Below are 20,167 nucleotides of genomic sequence, written 5' to 3' on the forward strand. Positions count from 1 at the left end.
GCCGCTGCAGCAGTCTGGGGTCCACATCCTCTCACAGCCCCCCCTCACCCCGGAGCCTCGTCCATGTGCTCTCCGCCCTCCCAGCAGAGGAAGTTCGGCGGCGGCGGGGCGTCTTGTGTCGTCTGTCCCGGCTCTAACCAGGAAGATAGCGTGGTGCGGCTGTGTCGGCGAGCGGGAGCAGGTGACGGTGCGGGACACCATGACCGGGAGAGAGACGTCCACGGACCGGATCCTCGACGGTGAGTGCTCGGCGATGCGGCGTTCAGGGACGAGTCGGGTTCTAAAGTTGTCCTGCTCGGGACGTCTCCGGTGCGGGAGGGTGGGGGTGACAACTCTGCGGAGTCTCTCCCTGCTGCAGTGCCGGGCGGCCTGGAGCGCTGAACGCACTGTCCTGGCTGCCCTCGCTCATCGGCACGAGGCGAACTTCGCGACACTGAGCGCTGCAGCAGCTACGTTACTGCTGCTCCAGAGCTGGACACGTTCCGAGGATTTCGGAACATTCAGTCCGCCATAACGGTGCAGAGTTTGGTCACATGACCATCCCACCAGAGTGGACTGCAGCAGAAGTCTGCGGGAGCCAGTCTGCAGCAGACCTCTTCTCCTCCTCCTCTGAGTCTCCTCTCCTCATTCTGCTCCGACAAACCTCCCCTTCTTCTTCAGACCATCACTTCTTCTGCTGCTACAGACCTACTCATCTTCTGTAGATGACTTCTTCAGTATTCCTCTTCTTCTGCTGCTGCAGATGACATCTTCTTTCCACTTTCTCTTCGTCTTCTACAGACTCTTTCTACTCCTCTGTAGACCACTTCCTCTCTTCTTTGGTCCTTCTCATTCTTTAGACCACCTCCTCTCTTCTGTAGACCTTCTTTTTCTTTAGACCACCTCCTCTCTTCTGTAGACCTTCTTTTTCTTTAGACCACCTCCTCTTCTCCTTCTTCAGACCGCCTCCTCTCTTCTTTAGATCTTCTCTTTCTTTAGCCCACCTCGTCTTCTCCTTTAGACCTCCCCCTGCTCCATCTTTTGACCTCCTTCATCTCTTCCTGAGACCTTCTCTTCATCTTCTTTGGATTTCCTCTTCTCCTTTAGACCTCTCTAGACCTCCTCTTCTCCAATCCTTCTTAAGACTTGCTCTTCTCCTTTTGACCTCCTCTCCTACATCGTAAAATGTCTGCTGGCTTCTTTTTTCCTTCGCTCCTGGCCTCCACTTTCATATCTGCGAGCACATGATCTGATCAAACCTGTCCACTTGGCGACGAATCGATGAACACAACACCAACAAGTCGTCTGTCACCAGGGTGCAAATGTCTGTTTGAGTTGGCTGACTTCAGCTTGTTGTTTCAGGGGTCATTTGAGGGTCCGAGGGTTTTGTTTGAGAAAGTTCTCTTACGCTCTCCGCAGCACCACGTTTCTAACTCCCATAATCCATGCAGAGTTTGACTCTTAATCTGGCGGTTCCAGCACTTTAAGGTGATTACGCTCTGAGAAACGTCTGGAAGTGTTTCTTTGAAGTCTGTGGCTGAGACACGCCTCTCCTTCACACCTCAACCCCACGTGTGATCTCCTGATGAGGTTGTGGATGACTTTGCTTTGTTCACATACAGATGTTGATTCTTGACTTCAGCATGTGTCTCTCCAGCACCTCAACATCTGCCAGCAGGAGCATCCCGATGTTGAGAGATGGTTTACTGGAGCACAAGTCTGAAGGTTGGACTTGATTGTGAGCCAAGTTAGGAAGAGGTTCACTCTGTCTCTGAGACAATCTGAAGACCGAGGTTTGCTGTGACGATGGTCAGACTTGGCTCTTCACTATTAACATGAACATTTCTTCAGGAGCAACTCATAAATGCAAAGTTCCGTCAAGCTTTAAAACCTGAATCATCGAGTTCTGAATGTGCTGATCGTGGAGCTCCATCATCTGGCATCGAACCAACTCGGGGGCTGTTGCCGTGGAGACAGACTCAACTTTGGCATCATTTTGAAACTAAAGTTGCTAATCTGATAATAACATTGGCAGACGCCCATGAGCAGGATTTACAGTAAACCCTCAATCCCACTTTTGACAGCTCTCGACTGCTCAGTGGGACGTTGGCGTGAACGACCACAACGTCTGTTGATATGAAAGTGGCGTTGAAGTAGACGCTGCTGCTGTTGGAGCAGTCAGTGTTGAAACCGTGTCACTGATGTTTTTTGTGCCGTGAAAAGGAAATAATACAGAAGGATTTTAAAGGGTGACAAAATAGAATAAGGAATGATGTAGGGTTGAGTGTCCCTGCTGTGGCAGGTGGAGCATAGAAACGTGCTGTTGTGAACTGTTGCTGGTCTGTGAGCAGTTCTAGACTCGTGTCCTCAGTGTTTTCACGATCCGTTGGTGTGACTTCACGCTGGACCGCTGGTGGTCAGGGCGCAGCACACTCACTTTCACAGCGTTTCTTCAGACAGATGCAACTCATCTCAGACTGTGGCGCAACAGAATGTTTGCTCTTCCTGTCAGAAATGAAGGCGGCGACTTGTTTATGTTACAGCTTTCTTGTGGATGAGTGCACCGTTTTTAGTCTGTATTCAAAACTGTGCGTGTTCCCTCAGGAAAATTAAATGGTTACCTGAATGTAACTTCAGTTTTATGAATACATGTGAAGCCCCTGGCCTACAACTACATTCAACAATTTGAAGCAAGGTTTTTACCCATTGGACCTCGTGGGATGATGTCATGTCTCCCACCACCGTGGCACCTCTTGAATGTCTGCCTAGTCTAATGACAGTCAAGACAGTCTTTTTCCCGAGTATTAACTTTCATTTGTTAGCATTACTTCATTACTAAATAACATGACATCAATTTTGCTGCACCCACAAAGAACCCTTCGCTATATGTGCTAAAATGTAAACATGATGCTTCAGTCCCCGTCTGTACCCCATTTTTGAAGCCGGGTCATAGAGTGGATGCATTTTAGAAGGCTGGGTCACACGTGGACAGCTGACTGGAAACTTTCAGAGAACAAAGTCACTGAGCTCTGCCCCCTAAAGCTGTCATTTCACACCAACCGTGCACTACAGTGTAGTGCTCATTTGGCTGTTTGGCTTGTTGGAGATATTACTACAAAATATTCAGAGACTCTTTCAGTACAATGAGCTGCAAACTATTGTGAAAACCGACGTGATGCAGACGTAACAGTTACGGCGCGCGCAGATAGTCAGAGTCCAGTCAGAAACACAAGTTTAAAATATGAACATTTCTCAAACCACAATCAAACAACAACTAAATGAAATTCATTCAGATGACCCCCTTTTTTGTGCCGATGGATCAAGTAAGAGGTGACCACAGGTCTACGAGGAGTGCGTCCCTGGTCAGTCTGTCATGCCACTATCGATACATGTTGACTCTGAGTAACAGCTGAAGCACATCATCTGTCCATGCCCTTGGAGTAGCTCATGGTTGCTAAGAGGAAAGGCTCCATGTTTACGCAGCACTTTTTTGACAGTAAGAAAATGTGTGTCTCTGCCGGAAATGATATTGTCCTTCCAGGAGACTCCTCCCTGCACAACACCACACCAGACCAAGCTGACAAGATGCCTGAGCCACGGTCTTTTGGAGCTGTGATTCTATCTCCTGTCCATTCAGTTGGAGCAGTGTAAAGCCCAGTGAAGTAGACAGCTTGTTAGCATCATCACTCTCTGACTGTGGGAGACGCCCTCCACCCACTGTGGCCAAACAAACGTCTCAATGGGCTTGTAATGTTCTCCTCTGACGTTGGCCGACACCCTCTCTGTGCTCAGACCTTCCCCCTGGTTTTGTGAGCTTCAGGATCCGGTCACTGACCAACGCCAAGGATAAATTCCTGAAGGTTTCATTCAAGGGTCTTCTCACACAAACTTTACACGCACATTTGCATGACAGTGACGCTGGAGGCTGGAGTTCAGCACCCCGCTTTCCACTGAGTTGAGGACATGAAGTTAGGTGGAAGTTAACCACCAGGCCACCGTTCCTGTTCAGAGTCGTCCTGAATATGGAGCAAGTTAACCAGAGCTGATTTAGAAAAGTGATGTGGCAGACATTGTTCTGCTTCAAAAACACTGAAGCTACTGAGCATCACCTCAGCATCGCTGGCTCTGCTCAGTCAGCTTTGACCAGCTGTCAGTGGACTCGTGATGGGACCTCTGAAAGACTCGGTTCAGTTTCCCTGATGAATATTGACTTGTCGCTGACTCGTGTAATAGAACGAGTGACTTGATGATGAGGGAGCTGGGTCTGTTCACTAAAGCTGTTCATGAATCGAGTGTAGATATTGATAGAACGGAGGAAATCTGAAGAGTTGCTCACATGGTGACATCACACACTTACTCAGCACACATCATTAAGATCTCCAGTTTCCTGACCTGACTGCAGAACAGAGCGCAGGGGAGTCTGAACAGTCTCTGCTGCGAAAGCACATCCACATCATCTGGTTTCACCTCCCTGTCAAAGACAAAAGACTTGGCGTTTTTAGCCTCATATAAATCATCTGTCGGACCACCAGGGCTCCGGCGCTCAGGTCATCCTGCTCTCTAGGAGTGTTTCAGGGAAATGCAGGTCAGCTGCACCTCCACATTATCTCATGTCTCAGACGCGAGCCATGCGGGAGGAAGTCGGTGACCGGGGGGAGGCACAGGATGGGGGAGGTGCCTCTCACTCCTGGCCCTCAGGCCGGCCCCCAGAAAAGACAGGAAGGAAACAGAATCATCTGGAGAGGGAAAACAGAGCTAGGAAGTCTGGACGGTGACAAACTCCCCCGTGGAGTTTTCTTTCCACATTAGAACCAGAAACGTAGTGAGAGGTCACATCTCCTGCAGCGTGTGAGGGATGCAAACCCACGGTCTTCTGTGATGATGTCACAGACTGTGAACTGCGGAAGGAAACCTCTACTGTCCCTTCCTGGAGCGGGTGTGAAGTGTCTTCTGAGATGACCGTAAACTTTCCCCCATACTGCCTTCTCTTAGTGGCACCAAGCCCAGAACCTGGTCAATTTCATCAGCCTGAGTTTTAAGTGCAGCTTCACCTTCAGGACAACCTCAGTCCAGCTCCAACTGTGACCTGTTCCCACCACAAAGGTGTTGATACTGGACCCACAAGCAGGCCAGTGCAGGAACTTTGACCAGTGCAGGAACTTGAGTGGTTCCTGGAGCACTTGGCTGCTCTGCGACAGCTCCACATGGATGTTGTCATCTATATTTGTCGGCTGCTTTCCGCCACTGATGATCATCAGTGTCACAGGAAGGAAGGCCATTGTTCAGCAGGGCGGCTCCTCGCCAGCACCCAAATCACTTCTCTAACTGAAGCTGCTCTCTTTCTCTCATGCTTCCAATCTGCACCTCTCCCTTGCTGTTCTGTCGTGGAGGACTGAGTTGTGTGTTCGCTCCAGTGGAGGGTCGTTCAAGTCCTTTGCTAATGCATCAAACATTTAACGTCAAGCCAGTAAACAAAATCAGACGTGTTGCTACATCTTCCCCCCATCATCTACTTCTCCATTCACCACTGACAGAAGACTGAGAAGACACAGCTGAGCAGAACAAGTCAGATCCGGAACTGTCAGAAACCTCTGCGTTGTTGGACTGAAGGAGCAGATCAGACTGTAGATATCTGCTGTGTCCCATCTCTCCCCCTAACCCTGGGTTTTGACCCCTAACAGTGGGCTCTGCGCGTCACATGTCAGTGTCGTGTGTCCCAATCCTCCTCACTGGCCGTTCACCACTTGAAATGATCCCTTCAAACCCAGGGAGCTCCGGAGCTGACTTGAAACCAGGTGGGAATATGAAGTGTGGAGAGATGTCCAGGAAGTACTTTATTTCAAAACAGTGTTGGACAGGACAACAGGGACATGTTAGTAGCCAGGACGACTCTTCCCTGTGTTGACTTTCTCTGGTGTCACACGTCAGTGAGCCAAATGCTCAACAGTGTCCTACAACATGAACAATACAACATGGATGTTCAACAGTATGTTTTGATTTCTACTGAACAAACAACAGTGGGCTAGCATCCAGGCTAACGTTAGCACCTCTAACACATCTATGAGCCCAACATAGGCTGTTAAGTGTTAGTGTTAGAGGGAGACATGGAACACAGCCATCAACTTCCAGAAATTGCTGCAGACACATCACTATGGCCATGATGTTCCTCAGCATCCACACAGTTGTTGTCTCTACTGACAAGACTCTTCCTGAGATGACTCTTTGTTCTCTGCAGTTTTGAACCCTCCTCTCTCCTGTCATTTGTGAAACTCCTCACTCTGTCTGGGGAGTAATTCTTGTCGGACGGAGGCGGAGCAACTGTGGATCAAGTGTCTGGTTCCTCCAGGGGCTGCCAGCCCGGATAAGTCTCTTTACACTGGATGGCAGGGGCTTCATGTCCTGGTTGTTGGTTCTCATCGGTCACGCAGTTGTGTGTCTTAGATGGTGATTAAAGTGGGACCTCACATGATGAACAGGTGAGGGTGATGATGTCACATCAGGACTAGACACACCTTCCTGTCACGTCTCCAAGAGGCTTCTGCCTCGGCCACGGCTGCTCCTCCTCTGTGAGTGTGGCTCACGGCCAAGCCGGCGGCTTCAGAAGGGGGTCCGGGTCTGTTCGCATGGCAGCCATGAATGGAGGCTCAGACTGCGGGAAGAAAACGGCCCATTCTCCCTCTCAGCTCATTGTGCGGTGAAGCCTGGTCTTTGATGGCTGTGCATTTGTGAGTGTTAGTGAATTTAATGAGGCTCTGCTCGGTCACCGCCGTCCCCGAACAGGCCGCCATTGTCCTGCAGGTTTATTCACAGCTCTCTGCCTGCGTTCTCAGTGTGAGCCATCAGTGGCATCGCTCCTCCACCCGGTGGTACTTTTGGAGTTCAGGTCCAGGGCCCATCCTCAGCCTGATGGTGTAGGGTCCTGGTGCTAGGTCGGGGGAAACTGCATGGAGGATGTGCGTCCTCCCCTGACTGTCTGCTGGCGTGAGTGTGATGGACTGCCCCTGTAACACACACTCACGGCGCTCAATGTTCTGGGTGGGGAGCAGAGAGGTTGAGGTGATGATGTCTCCCTGAAGAGCAGGATAAAAGGCTCTACTCCACCACACACGTCATGGAGCCAGACAGAAGGACTGTGCTAATGGTTCCATAGCAATGTTTTTTTTTCCTTATGGCTGCTTTTTTATCACATTCAGTCATTTTTTGCTTTGATGATATTGTCCAAAATAATCTTTGAATTATTACACATTTCCCTTGTATTCCTAATTTTTCCACTGAATATATTATTTTATCATGGTGGTATCTGAAGTCAGCTTTATTTTCATTCATACTCAAGTCGTGTGTTAGGAAATACCTGTTTAACTACCTCAATATCTAGGGAGGGAGGGAGAGGTGGAGAAAAGAGTATGAGAGTAATATTAGCAACTGGCTAGCAGCAGCATGTACTGTAGTACAAAGAAAGTAGGGGAGTTCTGATCAGGATTTTTGCTGCCGATCACCCATACCGATCACATGGATTGACATGCACCAGACTCCAAAACGGCGAAGGATCTGGTCCTTTCTGTAAACAACTCCTACGAAAGGCTGCTCATCTAGCTCTATGAAATTAATAATTATTTCTTATTCCGAATGTCACGCTCGGACCTGTGGGTATTGTGAAGCACTAGCTGCGCTAACAGCTGCTGAGGGACCAGCAGTCTCACTTTCATGAGCCCAGAAAACTCGCCGTGCTCCGTCAACTGCTGGAGCTTTAAATGGCGTGTTTCATTTGAAGGCGCTTCCCTGCGCAGCATATTCCTGTGCATGTGGTGCAGGATGCAAACTTGACATGACATATTGAAAGAAGCTCCACAACAGACATGCTGCTGCTGAGTGAGCAGCGAGGAGGGGGGAGCGGTCGCATCACAACCAGCGGAGCTTCATCAGAGCGCCGGCTGTCACGTGATCAATTGTTGTGATCGGCAGTGACAGGTAGTGATCGGCGGTCACAGATCACGCTGATATCGGCCGATCATGATCGGTGGCAGATCGATCAGAGCATCCCTAAAAGAATGACAAAGCAAAGCAAAGCAGAGAAGATCTCGGGGGCATGGTTGATGACATCATATCCTGAGGGTGGACTGGGTGAAGAACTCCATTAGTTTAGCTTGTTAGCTTAACTCTCATGGGCCCTGAATGTGTAAGACAAAGGGGTGTTGAAGTCTTCGAGGTACATGGAGTAGTAGTCATGCACCACACCATGAGAACGATGTGGGTTGAAGTAGCAGGAAGAGCTTTGTCACGTGTGTCAGATCCTTCATTCATTCTCATTGGCATCGTTGAGAGTCGGGGTCTCTGTGAAGAGATGGTTGTGAGCTGCCGAGTCAGAACGAACTGAGCAGTATTTCGGAATCAACAGCACAGCCGTCGCTAAGGCAGCGTGTTTTTCTTCCTTGGCTCTGCCGTCTTTTTTCACCGCAATCACCAGCCTCTTCATTTGAATTTGATGTCCTTTGTGGAACTAAAACGGAGGTTACAGGGGTGATTTTGGGAGTGGGGCGCTCAGAGATGGGCGAGATGGAGTCGAGCCACAGGTGGTCCATAATTCGGCGGCCTAATTGCCTGGCAGAGTGTATTGTGGGTCTTCAGACCACTCATCCACTCCGTAGGGGTGGACAAGAGAAAAGGACGGAGCGGCGGCAAAATGGGATGGATAACATGATGTCCCGCGGCGAGACGATTCCACGCGACGCTTCAAGTACGTGAGGGGAGTGTTATTATTGTCTGCGCGCTGAAAGAACACTCTCTGTGACGCCGATTAAGCAGGACTAATGAACATGATGGCGGTTAAGAGGCAAACTTCAATTCCACAAAATGTCACTCGGTCATTATGACTGTCGCTTCCACTCCCATCAACACTTTCTTCTTTTTGCCTTTTCGGCGTGGTGTTTGAGCTCCTCCTCATGATCTTTGATGGTTAAACACGCAGTACTCATGGAGGCTGCTGTGATTTGTGGTGAACAGGAAATGACCCGCCAGCCTGGGCGGTGTGACGCGGCGGTCAACCCAGCTCAAACACACCTGACGGGGGAATGTCCTCTCTCTCCAGACACGATGGCGAACCCGTCTCCTGCCAAGAGCCTCGGCGACCCTGGGATCACTCCGCTGTCTCCAACCCACATTCAGGTACTTCTGGTTTCTTCATCACAGCTGCGGAAACACGTGTCATGAAACCCAAAACGTCACTGAAGTTCTGGTGCTGACAGCAAAGCTGCTGTGTTGGTGAATGGAAGGTGATGTATCCTGGAGCGGTGAAGTAACATGATGATAGGAAGCTAGGAACACGGTGGAGGTGCAAGAACCCTTGTGGTCATTTGAAGCAACTACACTAAAGTGTAGAGCCGCCTCTCTCCGGGTCTGAACTCTGACCCTTATCTTGTTTCTATTGACGTAACAACGTGGACCAGCAGTTGGACGTGAGCGTTCCAGGGAAGCCTGCGGAGCATCAGGACAGATGGTGTCTGACTGTTTACATCTAGAGCTCTTGGGTCGGCTGTCGATCCATTGACGTGTGAGTGCTAACCTCACAGCTCAGCTGGGTTTCTGTTGTTGCAGCAGAACGATTCGGACCAGGTCTCCACAGGGTCCTCCTTCGTGGTGGTGGTCGCCATCGACTTTGGCACCACGTCCAGCGGATACGCCTACGCCTTCACCAAGGAGCCGGAGTGCATCCACACCATGAGGTGGGTTCGACCCTAGTTCCACTCCCGGAGCCTTTTGCTTCAGATGGTGTCATGACGGACGCATTTGTTTCGGTCTTCCAAGTCAAAAAAGGGTTCAAAAGTCAAAAGTTCAGGACAAAGCTACAAGTAACAGTCCAACATTGACACAGGGTTAGAGGTCAGGTCAGGGTCCAAGGCACGGCAGGGAGTCGACAGCTTCCATTGCACCTCCTGCTGAGAACAGCTTGTGTGTGATTCTTCACATTCTTGCTACTAACAGAACCTCGTCAGCACTGCAGTGTCAAACCCAGTCACTTCGGGGGTTGGAGGTGGGTCTCTGGTGTCCACTGCTCCTCAGAACCCAGGTTCCTCTCATGGAGCCAGCTGTCTTCCAGCATCAGAATCTATTTTGACTGAACTCCCTCCTCCTCAGGCGCTGGGAAGGTGGAGACCCCGGCGTGTCCAATCAAAAGACTCCCACCACCATCTTACTGACTCCAGACAGGAAGTTCCACAGTTTCGGCTACGCTGCCCGGGACTTCTATCATGACCTTGACCCCAGCGAGTCCAAGCAGTGGCTGTACCTGGAGAAATTCAAGATGAAGCTGCACACCACTGCTGTAAGAGCAAACGCTCACAAACATGGACCACGTCCTCTGTTTCCCCCCAGTCTGAAGTGTCTTCCTCCTGCAGAACCTCTCCATTGACACAGACCTCCAGGCTGCCAATGGGAAGCGGGTCAAAGCTCTGGACATCTTTGCCTATGCTCTGGCTTTTTTCAAGGAGCAGGCACTGAAGGTCAGACCAGGAGCACTCATCATGTGAAGACTCATGTCACTGTCTAGAAAGGCATGAGATACATCAGTCGTTACATGGCGTGTATGTCACTGCATGAGTCACTCCATCGCCCATTAGAGTCACAACACGACAGGTCAACACATGAGTTAGAAAACGTTGAATATGTCGATGCATAAAACCCGACATGATTCACGTCGTGATTCATATCTCGCAAAACAATATGAGTTAGGACACGACATACGTCACTACATGAGTCACTGCATGAGTCTCTGCATGATTCATGTCAATGCACGAGTCATGCATATGTCGAGGATAGGACTCCTGACATGATGCGTCCTGCAGGAGCTGAGTGATCAGACCGGCGGGGAGTTCGACAACAACGACGTCAGATGGGTCATAACGGTTCCTGCCATCTGGAAAATGCCAGCCAAACAGTTCATGAGAGAAGCTGCGTACAAGGTGAGAGACCTGTGTTTGTGTTATTTTAGAGGTGCCACTGTCAATGTCCCGACTCGAGTTAGAATCAAGTTAGAAGTAGAAGGCCTTGTGTGTTGAGACTTGAACCTGTCTCATATCCCTGTTCCTCTGACGTCCAGTTTTCTGACTCGGGGACTCACTCTGACATGCTTGTCATGCGTTGTCATGAGTCTGACTCGCTAACCTTCCTGGTGAGTCTCATGAGTTCTCCCATTCTCTGGGATGTATTAAAAGGTCACTCAGACAGGACGCTGCCCCCTGGTGGAAGCCAACGTTGACAGTACATAAAACAAAGGGATGAAAACGGAGCCAACGTCGAAGCAGATTCACAACTCGTGATTGAGCTGCAGCAGCGAGAACTTCTGAATAATTGATGGTGAAATGACGTCACACACAGACACACACACGCTGTCAGGTGTGTGAGCGGATCATTCCGGCTCCAGTGCAGACCGGGGTGTGGTTGTCTGCACTGAGCAGACAGCTGGAGGAGAGAGTGAAGGGGCGGAGTCATGGTGACTACAAGTGTCCTGCTGGTGCAGCATGAGTAATCAGTCCATTCAGAGGTCATGTGATCATCGGGGAGGATCACTGTCGCTGCCATTGATGTATTGAGCCGTGGGTCAGGGTCTCCCCAGCAACACCGCCCTGCCACTGTCAGTGGCACTTTTCTCTCTTCAGCTGCAGCTTGTGAGGCACGTATACAGGGACTCCACAACCAATCAGGGAGCGCCTCCGGGCGATGACGTCATCGTCTCCTGCGTGGCTTCCACTCCTGAACTGTGCTGACACTCAGGTCTGCTCCAGTCAATCGTTCGGGCCTCACTTCCATCTGTGGTTCGAGCGTGTGGCTCGAGCCCCAGCTGACAGCTCGACTCTGCAGTGTGTAAGTGCTGAGCGCTGGCTGCTCTGCAGCAGTGATGCTGCAGCTACAGTGACTCAGCAGTGTCAGCAGTAATGGTTTGTAGCTGAGGGAGGGCGGGCCGTCATCACTGCACCCCCTCCTTCAGCAGTCAGGGGAGCAGCTGAGCGCTGATCGTGTCCTGATGTGGGGGAAACCAAACTTGGTTTTGTGGAGTCGACCAAAGTCACCTCCGAGATCAGAGGAAGTCTGATCCAGGAGATGCTGTCACCAGTCCAGCCTGAGGAGCTGCAGCACAAGAACACAAGCAACAGCTTCTTCCCCTCGGCCACTGATGAATTCATGAACAGCCCTTGTTGTTTGTGGTGTTTATTTATTTATTAGTTACTTCTGTTATTGTTCATTTTTATTCATTTGTTTTGTTTTGCTTTGCTTAGTTTAGTTTAGTTTTTCTTTGCTTTGCTTTGCTTTGCTTTGCTTAGTTTAGTTTAGTTTAGTTTAGTTTAGTTTAGTTTTGCTTTGCTTTGCTTTGCTTTGCTTTGTTTTGTTTAGTTTAGTTTAGTTTAGTTTTGCTTTGCTTTGCTAAGTTTAGTTTTGCTTTGCTTTGCTTTGTTTAGTTTAGTTTTGTTTAGTTTAGTTTAGTTTAGTTTAGTTTAGTTTAGTTTAGCTTTGCTTTGTTTAGTTTAGTTTAGTTTAGTTTAGTTTAGTTTAGTTTAGTTTTTCTTTGCTTTGTTAGGGTTAGTTAGTTGATCCCAGCAGAAGAAGATGAATCGAATGAAGATAGCCTCTGTTGGTGAACCTCTTCTTGTGTCTTGCCTTCCTCCGCAGTCCGGCCTGGTGTCCAGGGACAACCCCGAGCAGCTGATCATCGCCTTAGAACCTGAAGCCGCGTCCATCTACTGTCGCAAGCTTCGCCTCCATCAGATGGTGGACCTGACCCAGAGCACACAGAATGGTCTGAGCCCGACGGAGAACGTGGGCAGCGGGATGACTCAAGGTGAGGAGAGAACCGAGAACCTGCTCAAGCTCCCCAGTGACGTAGTAACCTCGTGTTTCTGTGCTTCCTGCGTCCTGCTCAGTGTCTCCAGGTCAGTCTCACTCTTTCTCGAGACACTCAGTGCTTGCACCTTCACATCCTGCGGCTCAGTGTGTCACCAAGCGGTTACATTGTCGTCAGGACGATGAATTAGACTCTCAGAGTAACATGGCGATGAAGCATAAACTGAACTGCACAAACACCCACGCTCCATGCTGTGAGCGCCTGTTTGAAATGACTCAACACTTCACAACCTGTTCACAGTGAACAACATGTCATAACACCAAACAACACGGTAGTCACAACCAATGTTCCCTCTCATGTTTCACGTGTCTGATCAAACACACCAACTCTCTGAGTGGCCACCTGCACCACTGTGAGCCACCTTTCGTTGTCGGCTGTGGTGACTGCTGTAATAGTTTATAATAGCGTTTCAAAAATATATGTAAAAAAATATTGACCATTTGCACACATTGAGGAATGGGACACATGTGAAATGTAAAAATAAAAAGGCAGAAATAAAAGCCTTTAAATTGTCTCTGAATTGTATAGATGCTTTACATATTTGTTCAACAGAAGTAAACTAGTCATTGAAGTCACATGACGCCGCTGGAAAAGTCTAGAAGATATCAAAACGCTTTGTTATTATAACATGTACAAGACTCTGCAACATGGAACAAGTTACAACTCTGTTCAACACTAACATGTTACAGTGTGTTCCAGCACTTTCTTACACGATACAGCATGACAACAGATCACACATCACCAACGTTGGTTTTACAGATGTGTTATCATTGCACATGGAATTTTGTCTTTTAATTTCATTCCTTTGCATTGTTTTCTGGACTAAAATACATTGAGTCAAAGCCATATCTGTGACGATTGTCTCATCAGCTAACCCCCGCAGGTGTGGTGCATGCATGCGTGCGTCCCTGGCTCCCGCCCGCCTCACACTCACACGCAGCTTCTTCCTCCTTCTCACCCTCACAAACGTCTCTCTCTGTCGACAAGCAGCGAAGGAGCATGTGAGGCGGAACCGTCAGAGTCGAACCTTCCTGGTGGAGAACGTTGTGGGAGAGCTCTGGTCCGAGCTGGAAGAAGGTAGAGTCTCCTCTGGTCCCTGCTCCATCCTCTGACCTTTGACCTGCTGCTGCTTCCTGCTCTGTCACCTGATAGCCCAGGGGAGGGGAGTCACATGTGTATGGGTTTAGTAGCGTGTCGGAGCCGGTGCATGTTCAGGAGGTTTGTAGTTTGAGTCCCGTAACAGGCTGCATGGGTGCTCCTGCTCCACTCCACTGGTTAGAGAGTCTGTCATGTACTTGAGGACCTCACTGATGGTGAACAGCAGGTGTGGTGTTGGCTTCTGCAGGGGACCGTTACGTGGTGGTGGACTGCGGCGGAGGGACTGTGGACTTGACGGTGCACCAGATCCGCCTGCCTGAAGGGCACCTGAAGGAGCTGTACAAAGCCTCAGGTGCGGTCTGCTCTCTCCCTCTCAGCTGCTCCGCCACCGTCCTCACTGTCCCCTCTGCTCCCTCAGGAGGCCCCTATGGCTCGCTCGGGATCGACTACGAGTTTGAGAAGCTGCTGTGTAAGATCTTCGGCCAGGACTTCATCGACCAGTTCAAGGTGAAGCGGCCGGCCGCCTGGGTGGACCTGATGATCGCCTTCGAGTCCAGGAAGAGAGCAGCCGCGCCCGACCGGACCAACCCGCTCAACATCAACCTGCCCTTCTCCTTCATCGACTACTACAAGAAGTTCCGGGGCCACAGCGTGGAGCATGCGCTGCGCAAGAGCAAGTGAGTCTGCCGCACGGAAGGAGGGATGAGAGGGCGGGAGAGTGAGCGTGGAGAAGAAGAAGGAAGGATTGCTCGGGAGGGTGAGGTCCCTCTGAGGGAGACATGACAGTCCTCTGTCATGATGGGTACAGTGTGGCTCCATGCCTCCACGGGCTGTTCAGCTCAAATATTCACTGTTTTGTTGTGAAGGGGGTGTGGTTGGGGGGTCGGACAGAGGAAATCTGATATCAGGTTCTGCTGGTCCACTAATGGCCGCTGGGACCACTGTGTGTGCTCGTGTGTGTTCAAGCTATCTCACATTTATATGGATGAAACTCCAGACCCCCCGCCCCCTGCTGGTCTAGACCTCTGACGCCAGACTGGAAGTGCTCCGTCTGTCCCTGTGTGTGTGTGTGTGTTCAGTGGATCACACAAGATGATTTCAGTTTCTGTCCCCAGAGACTCACAATATTGTGTTGCCTCAGTGAATAATTCAGGAACACACACACACATCATCTCTGCATGAAATGTTGGGTGTGATGATGGATCGTCTGCCGCGTCTACATCAGGGGGTTCTGAACCTTTTGGATCTCGGCGCCCGCCTTCCCCAGAATAAATGGATTCAAGTAGTAGAACTGATTCATGATTCTTGATTTCATTTGTGATCACTAACCATATTTAATCTACTTTCACGTAAACAATGCAAAACATGTTGGGGGCGACATCACTTTCTTTCACAGCTGTCAAGTCAATTCAGTGACTCACTACTGCTACCATACGTGGCTCATGGATTAAAAGTGAGCGTCACACGGCCCTAATGTGTAAAACAAAAACACTTCTAGCTGCCCTCTAGGGGGCACTCACGGTCCAACCTTTTGCCAATCTTGTTCACGCTCAGATACGTTTGTCTAAATCCCGTTCCTCACCTCCATGACCAAGCCTGTTCTCCGCTGCAGTGTGGACTTTGTCAAGTGGTCCTCTCAGGGGATGTTGAGGATGAGCCCTGACGCCATGAACTCTCTCTTCAAGCCGACCATCGACCACATCATCCAGCACCTGAGTGAGTCTCTCTCCCTCTCTCTCTCTGGCTCATGGCTGCCGTCTTCTCACTAGTGTGCTTTCCTCCTGCAGACGAGCTTTTTGACAAGCCGGAGGTCAGCCAGATCAAGTTCCTCTTTCTGGTCGGCGGGTTTGCCGAGTCGCCGCTGCTCCAGCAGGCGGTGCAGAACATGCTGCAGGGCCGCAGCCGCATCATCATCCCGCACGACGTGGGCCTCACCATCCTGAAGGGGGCAGTGCTGTTCGGTCTGGACCCCAGCATCATCAAGGTGCGGCGCTCGCCGCTCACGTACGGCGTGGGCGTCCTCAACCGTTTCGTGGAGGGCAAGCACCCGCCGGCGAAGCTGCTGGTGAAGGACGGCACCCGCTGGTGCACCGACGTCTTCGACACCTTCATCGCCGCCGACCAGTCGGTGGCTCTGGGCGAGCTGGTGAAGCGCAGCTACACGCCAGCCAAGCCTGCACAGCAGGTCATCGTCATCCACGTGTACTGCTCCGAGAAGGAAGCCGTCAGCTTCATCAGCGAGCCCAGCGTCAAGAAGTGCGGCACACTCCGCCTGGACGTGAGCGGCACGGAGAGCGCCGCGCCGCGCAGGGAGATTCAGACCCTCATGCAGTTCGGCGACACAGAGATCCGGGCCATGGCCGTCGACGTGTCGACCGGACGTACCGTCAAAGCCAGCATTGACTTCCTCAGCCACTAGGGGGCGCGTCTGTAGCTGACACTCTCTGGCAGACACTCACACACACACACTCTCCTCACTCACACGCGGAGGTGTTTTTCCTTTGGTTTCATCTCAGCTCACTTGCTGATCCTTCACCTGCTCAGTGCCTCAACGTTTGCTCACCATGTTTGTTTGGTCATTTCACATTCCGTTCTCAGTGCCTCAACGTTTGCTCACCATGTTTGTTTGGTCATTTCACATTCCGTTCATCCCCAGCAGAGAGCGTGGCTTGGTTTGTCTCTGTGGTTCAGCACAGCAAAGGCGACCGTGCTACTCACTGATGTCTGAGTTTCAACGTTCTCCTTGTCGTCACACTGAGTCATGGTGACGCCAGTCATCTGCCTTCTCATCTTTTCTTACACCACAATGACCGAACACTTTACTTACAGGTCTCATCTGTGATGCCTGCGTCAGACAGCATCATGCAGATGTTCACAATCATGTACTGTGGCAACTTACCACCAGGTTTATCAAATTTAAATCTAAAGTTGTGGATTTAGCTGAATCCAGTTCTAAAGACTCAAGAGCCCTTGACCCTGACCATGCAGTCCAATATTATTAGAAATAATTTCTTCCCGTTCTGCTGCTTATAAAACTAAAAAGTTGCCCTACATGACCACGAACAAAACATCTTCTGTGAAGCCTGACAGATGCACTATCATTCCTCATGAATGTAGTAATAACACATCATCGATGAGACCTTTAGGTGAAGGGTAGCCAGCTCATCTTCTTCACCGCCCCTCATCCTGCTCTCATCTGCTGCAGCTGTGTGAGAACTAACAAACGCTCGTCATGTAAATACAGTATTTAAGTCTTGTACAGATTTTAGCAGCTTTAGAGCCAATCGTGTGTGTGAGTGCTCTGAAAAAGTCTCGGTGAGTTTCAGCTGACATTTCCCCTCTGAATCAAAGTGTGTGTGTGTGCTTTGTATAGCTATACTTGTGGGGACCAATACTTTGGGAAAATACCTCCTTGTTGAAAAAAAAAGTTTTTGTGGGGACCTTACACAAGTTAAACCTCAATGTGAGGATTAAAACTAACTAGGTTTGGTTCAGAGTCCTGGTTCAGGTGAGCCACGTGTTTTGGGTGGTTAGGCTGGGGAAAGGGTGATGGCAATGAGAGGTCCCCACAAAGGTAGGAATACAAACGCGAGTGTGTGTGCAGGTTTCATCAGCAGCTTCAGGAGGCGTCAGAACTGTTGCTCAGATATCAGCTTCACGTTGGATCTCAAATATTCCGTAGTTGTCGAGCGATGACTTCTCACTTCTGTCTGGACTTCAGTGTCAGGTAGAGCTTGTCCCTGACCTCTGCACGACCCTCGGTCATGTGTTGCAGTGTTGTGTTGGCGCCGCCTCACACACCCCGGTGGTTCCTCTGCTGAATGAAGATACATCCAGGTGCTGTCAGGTTGTGAGATGTTTACGTCCTAGCAAGCTAACAAACTAGCATGTGAGGGAGGCGAGCGCCTCAATCCCACACAGCTCTGAAGTGACTCTAGCTTCCCACCGCTGCTCTGTCCTCGACACTTGCTCCACCCCCCGCACGTTTCCGCATGAGACTCTATCCAACGACAGCAAAGAGCTTGGAAAGCTAAGCTAGCTCTGAATGCTAACACTTGACCGCCTGCTTTAAAGACTCAAGGCCAACTTCCTCCTTCAGCCGGGAAACTTTTGCGTGGCAGCTTTGATCCCTTGAGCTTCGGAGCTTTTCAAGTATCTGCTCGACAATATAACGCCTCGAGTCACCATGATCACCACTTCATCCAGCGACTTCTTCTGGTTTCTTCCGAGCCAAGGTCCACCTGTCAGACGCTCACCAATAAACAACCAGTGTATTTCAACAGCGCTGCGTCCTCTCATCTGTCTGTGTGTTTCTGGACCCACTACTCTCCTACCAAAACCATGAAAACCCCCCATCATCAATCCCTTCCAAGATCTCAAAGGGAACAATGAAAGTAATTCCGTAACATGTTTCACTGAGATGGAATGTTCTCTCACCCTCACTGGCAGGGAGGCTTCAAATGAGCACTCACCCCAGACACCTGCGCATATTTAATGCCTCCCATTTTATTTTTAGCAAAGTCATTTTGACCTCAATTAACAGCACCGTACCTGGAGGGCAGAGAGCTGCATTGTCCTCAGATCTGCAGGGGTTAGTGCTTCCATGGTCTTTCAGAGAGTTCAGGAAAATCCCATGAGGATTAAGAAGAGAGGTGTAAAACTTGACCCCTGGGATCAATAAGAAGCAGAGAGAAGAGCAGTTCCTGTAGCAGTTCATTTTGATTTCCAGAGTCCAGTGAGTAAACTTCAGTGTGGATCGATGGATCGAGCAATAGTACAGACTGATAACTTAATCACTGAGGACCTCAAATGGGAGCCAACCATCAGGCCCATCATGAGGAAGGCCCAGTAGAGAAGGTTCTTCCTGAGGCAGCTACGGAAACTACGACTGCCGACGAAGTTGCTGGTGGAGTTCTACACAGCCATTATCCAGTCCATCCTCACCTCCTCTATCACTGTCTGGTACAACAGCGCCACCTCCAGGGACAAGAGCAGACTGCAGCGCATAGTATGTTCTGCTGAGAAGGTGATGGGTTGCAGCCTGCCACCTCTTCAGGACCTGTGTGTCTCCAGGACCCAGAGACGTGCAGGTCGGATCAGAGCCGACCCTTCTCACCCTGGTCTGGAACAGCTTCTTCCCCTCGGCCGTCAGACTGTTGAATTCGTGAACAGCCTTTGTTTATTTTATTTTATTTTATTTTTTTCTGTCAGCACTTTATTCCAAAACAGTTTCCTAGTTGGTGGGCTCCCCACTGACCATGGCAATAAATTCAATTGATTCTTATCATCTGACTGTGACCTGTGACACTCACAGGCGCCATTACAGTGAGTGCAAGTGATCAACAGAAACAGCGACAGACAGGTGCCCTTTAACTCCGCGGAACCCAACATGTGATCAAGTCAGATGGGAAAATTTTTTAGCATCATCCCTGTTTCGACCAAAGTCCATTGAAATGTTGCTTTTGCGTCTCAGATGGATGAATGAGGTGTCAGACAAGAAAAGTTACCTTTTTTTCCTACAGGAATCTGCTGATTCATTTCACATACATATAAACCATACGTTAAATTCCTTGAAAAACAAAGGATTTCAGATCAAACACTCCACCTACAGGGTGGTCCTCCTGCCTGACCCCACTTGGTTCAGACTTTAGATAAGAGAAAAAACTGTCAGAGTTGATGTGACAGAACTGACACATTACGGATGGAATTTGCTGAGTAATAATCGGATTGAAAGGTAAAAGCCTCCACCACTGGTTTTCACGCTCACACCCATCCCTACGAAACCGTCACTAAAGAGACTTCTTTTGCTACAGCGACCCCTGGCGTCACTTGACCGATACTTTCTCATTTTTAAGCGTTCAAACTCACCAGATTGATTTGTGGGGAAGCACTGCCACCATGCGGTTATAAATTGTCACAGCAGTCCTGTCAAACCAGAGTGGACCACTGCGCCCCCTGCTGCCCACCTTCGTCGGTACCAGTCAGTCTGAGAACACTGCTGGTGCTGACGTGTTGGAGATATGTCTTTTTTAAGGAAAGGAAAGGAAAGTGTTTTACTGAAGCGGGATTTTCTGCCCTGACATGTTTCCGTTGGACCGCTGTGTGTTTCAGGGTCACCGGGGTGCAGAATGACGAAGCTGCTTCTGATGGTGAACTTGAAAAAACGGTTGGAAACTCTAGGTGAATGTAGCGGCTCCG

The 20,167-nt window shown here is 49.9% G+C and overlaps 1 protein-coding gene across 5 annotated transcripts; it reads left to right on the plus strand.

Annotated features, from left to right (window-relative positions):
• On the plus strand, positions 1 to 18,249 carry hspa12a (heat shock protein 12A). 5 transcript variants are annotated; one of them, XM_053875759.1, is made up of 12 exons: positions 1 to 239; positions 9,065 to 9,141; positions 9,571 to 9,698; positions 10,111 to 10,297; positions 10,371 to 10,475; positions 10,818 to 10,934; positions 12,640 to 12,808; positions 13,862 to 13,948; positions 14,217 to 14,321; positions 14,388 to 14,646; positions 15,582 to 15,685; positions 15,757 to 18,249. In XM_053875759.1, the coding sequence occupies exons 1-12, from the start codon at positions 200 to 202 to the stop codon at positions 16,386 to 16,388; spliced, it is 2,010 nt and encodes a 669-aa protein (XP_053731734.1). In that variant the 5' UTR covers positions 1 to 199; the 3' UTR covers positions 16,389 to 18,249. The 5 variants fall into 5 exon arrangements, with proteins under 5 accessions (XP_053731734.1, XP_053731735.1, XP_053731732.1 ...); XM_053875760.1 differs by having other exon boundaries at positions 9,574 to 9,698; XM_053875757.1 differs by having other exon boundaries at positions 14,217 to 14,646.
• Positions 18,250 to 20,167: the final 1,918 nt, after the last annotated feature.

This window comes from Synchiropus splendidus, chromosome 9 (genome assembly GCF_027744825.2).
Source record: "Synchiropus splendidus isolate RoL2022-P1 chromosome 9, RoL_Sspl_1.0, whole genome shotgun sequence".
Lineage (NCBI taxonomy): Eukaryota > Metazoa > Chordata > Actinopteri > Syngnathiformes > Callionymidae > Synchiropus > Synchiropus splendidus.

What these genes read in the sequence shown, in the direction of transcription:
- hspa12a (XM_053875757.1), top strand. Translation starts at nt 200, where the DNA reads ATGACCGGGAGAGAGACGTCCACGGACCGGATCCTCGACG. An exon ending in GGGCAGCGGGATGACTCAAG is followed by an intron (nt 12,809 to 13,861) that starts GTGAGGAGAGAA and finishes GTCGACAAGCAG; the next exon opens with CGAAGGAGCATGTGAGGCGG. An exon ending in CATGCGCTGCGCAAGAGCAA is followed by an intron (nt 14,647 to 15,581) that starts GTGAGTCTGCCG and finishes TCTCCGCTGCAG; the next exon opens with TGTGGACTTTGTCAAGTGGT.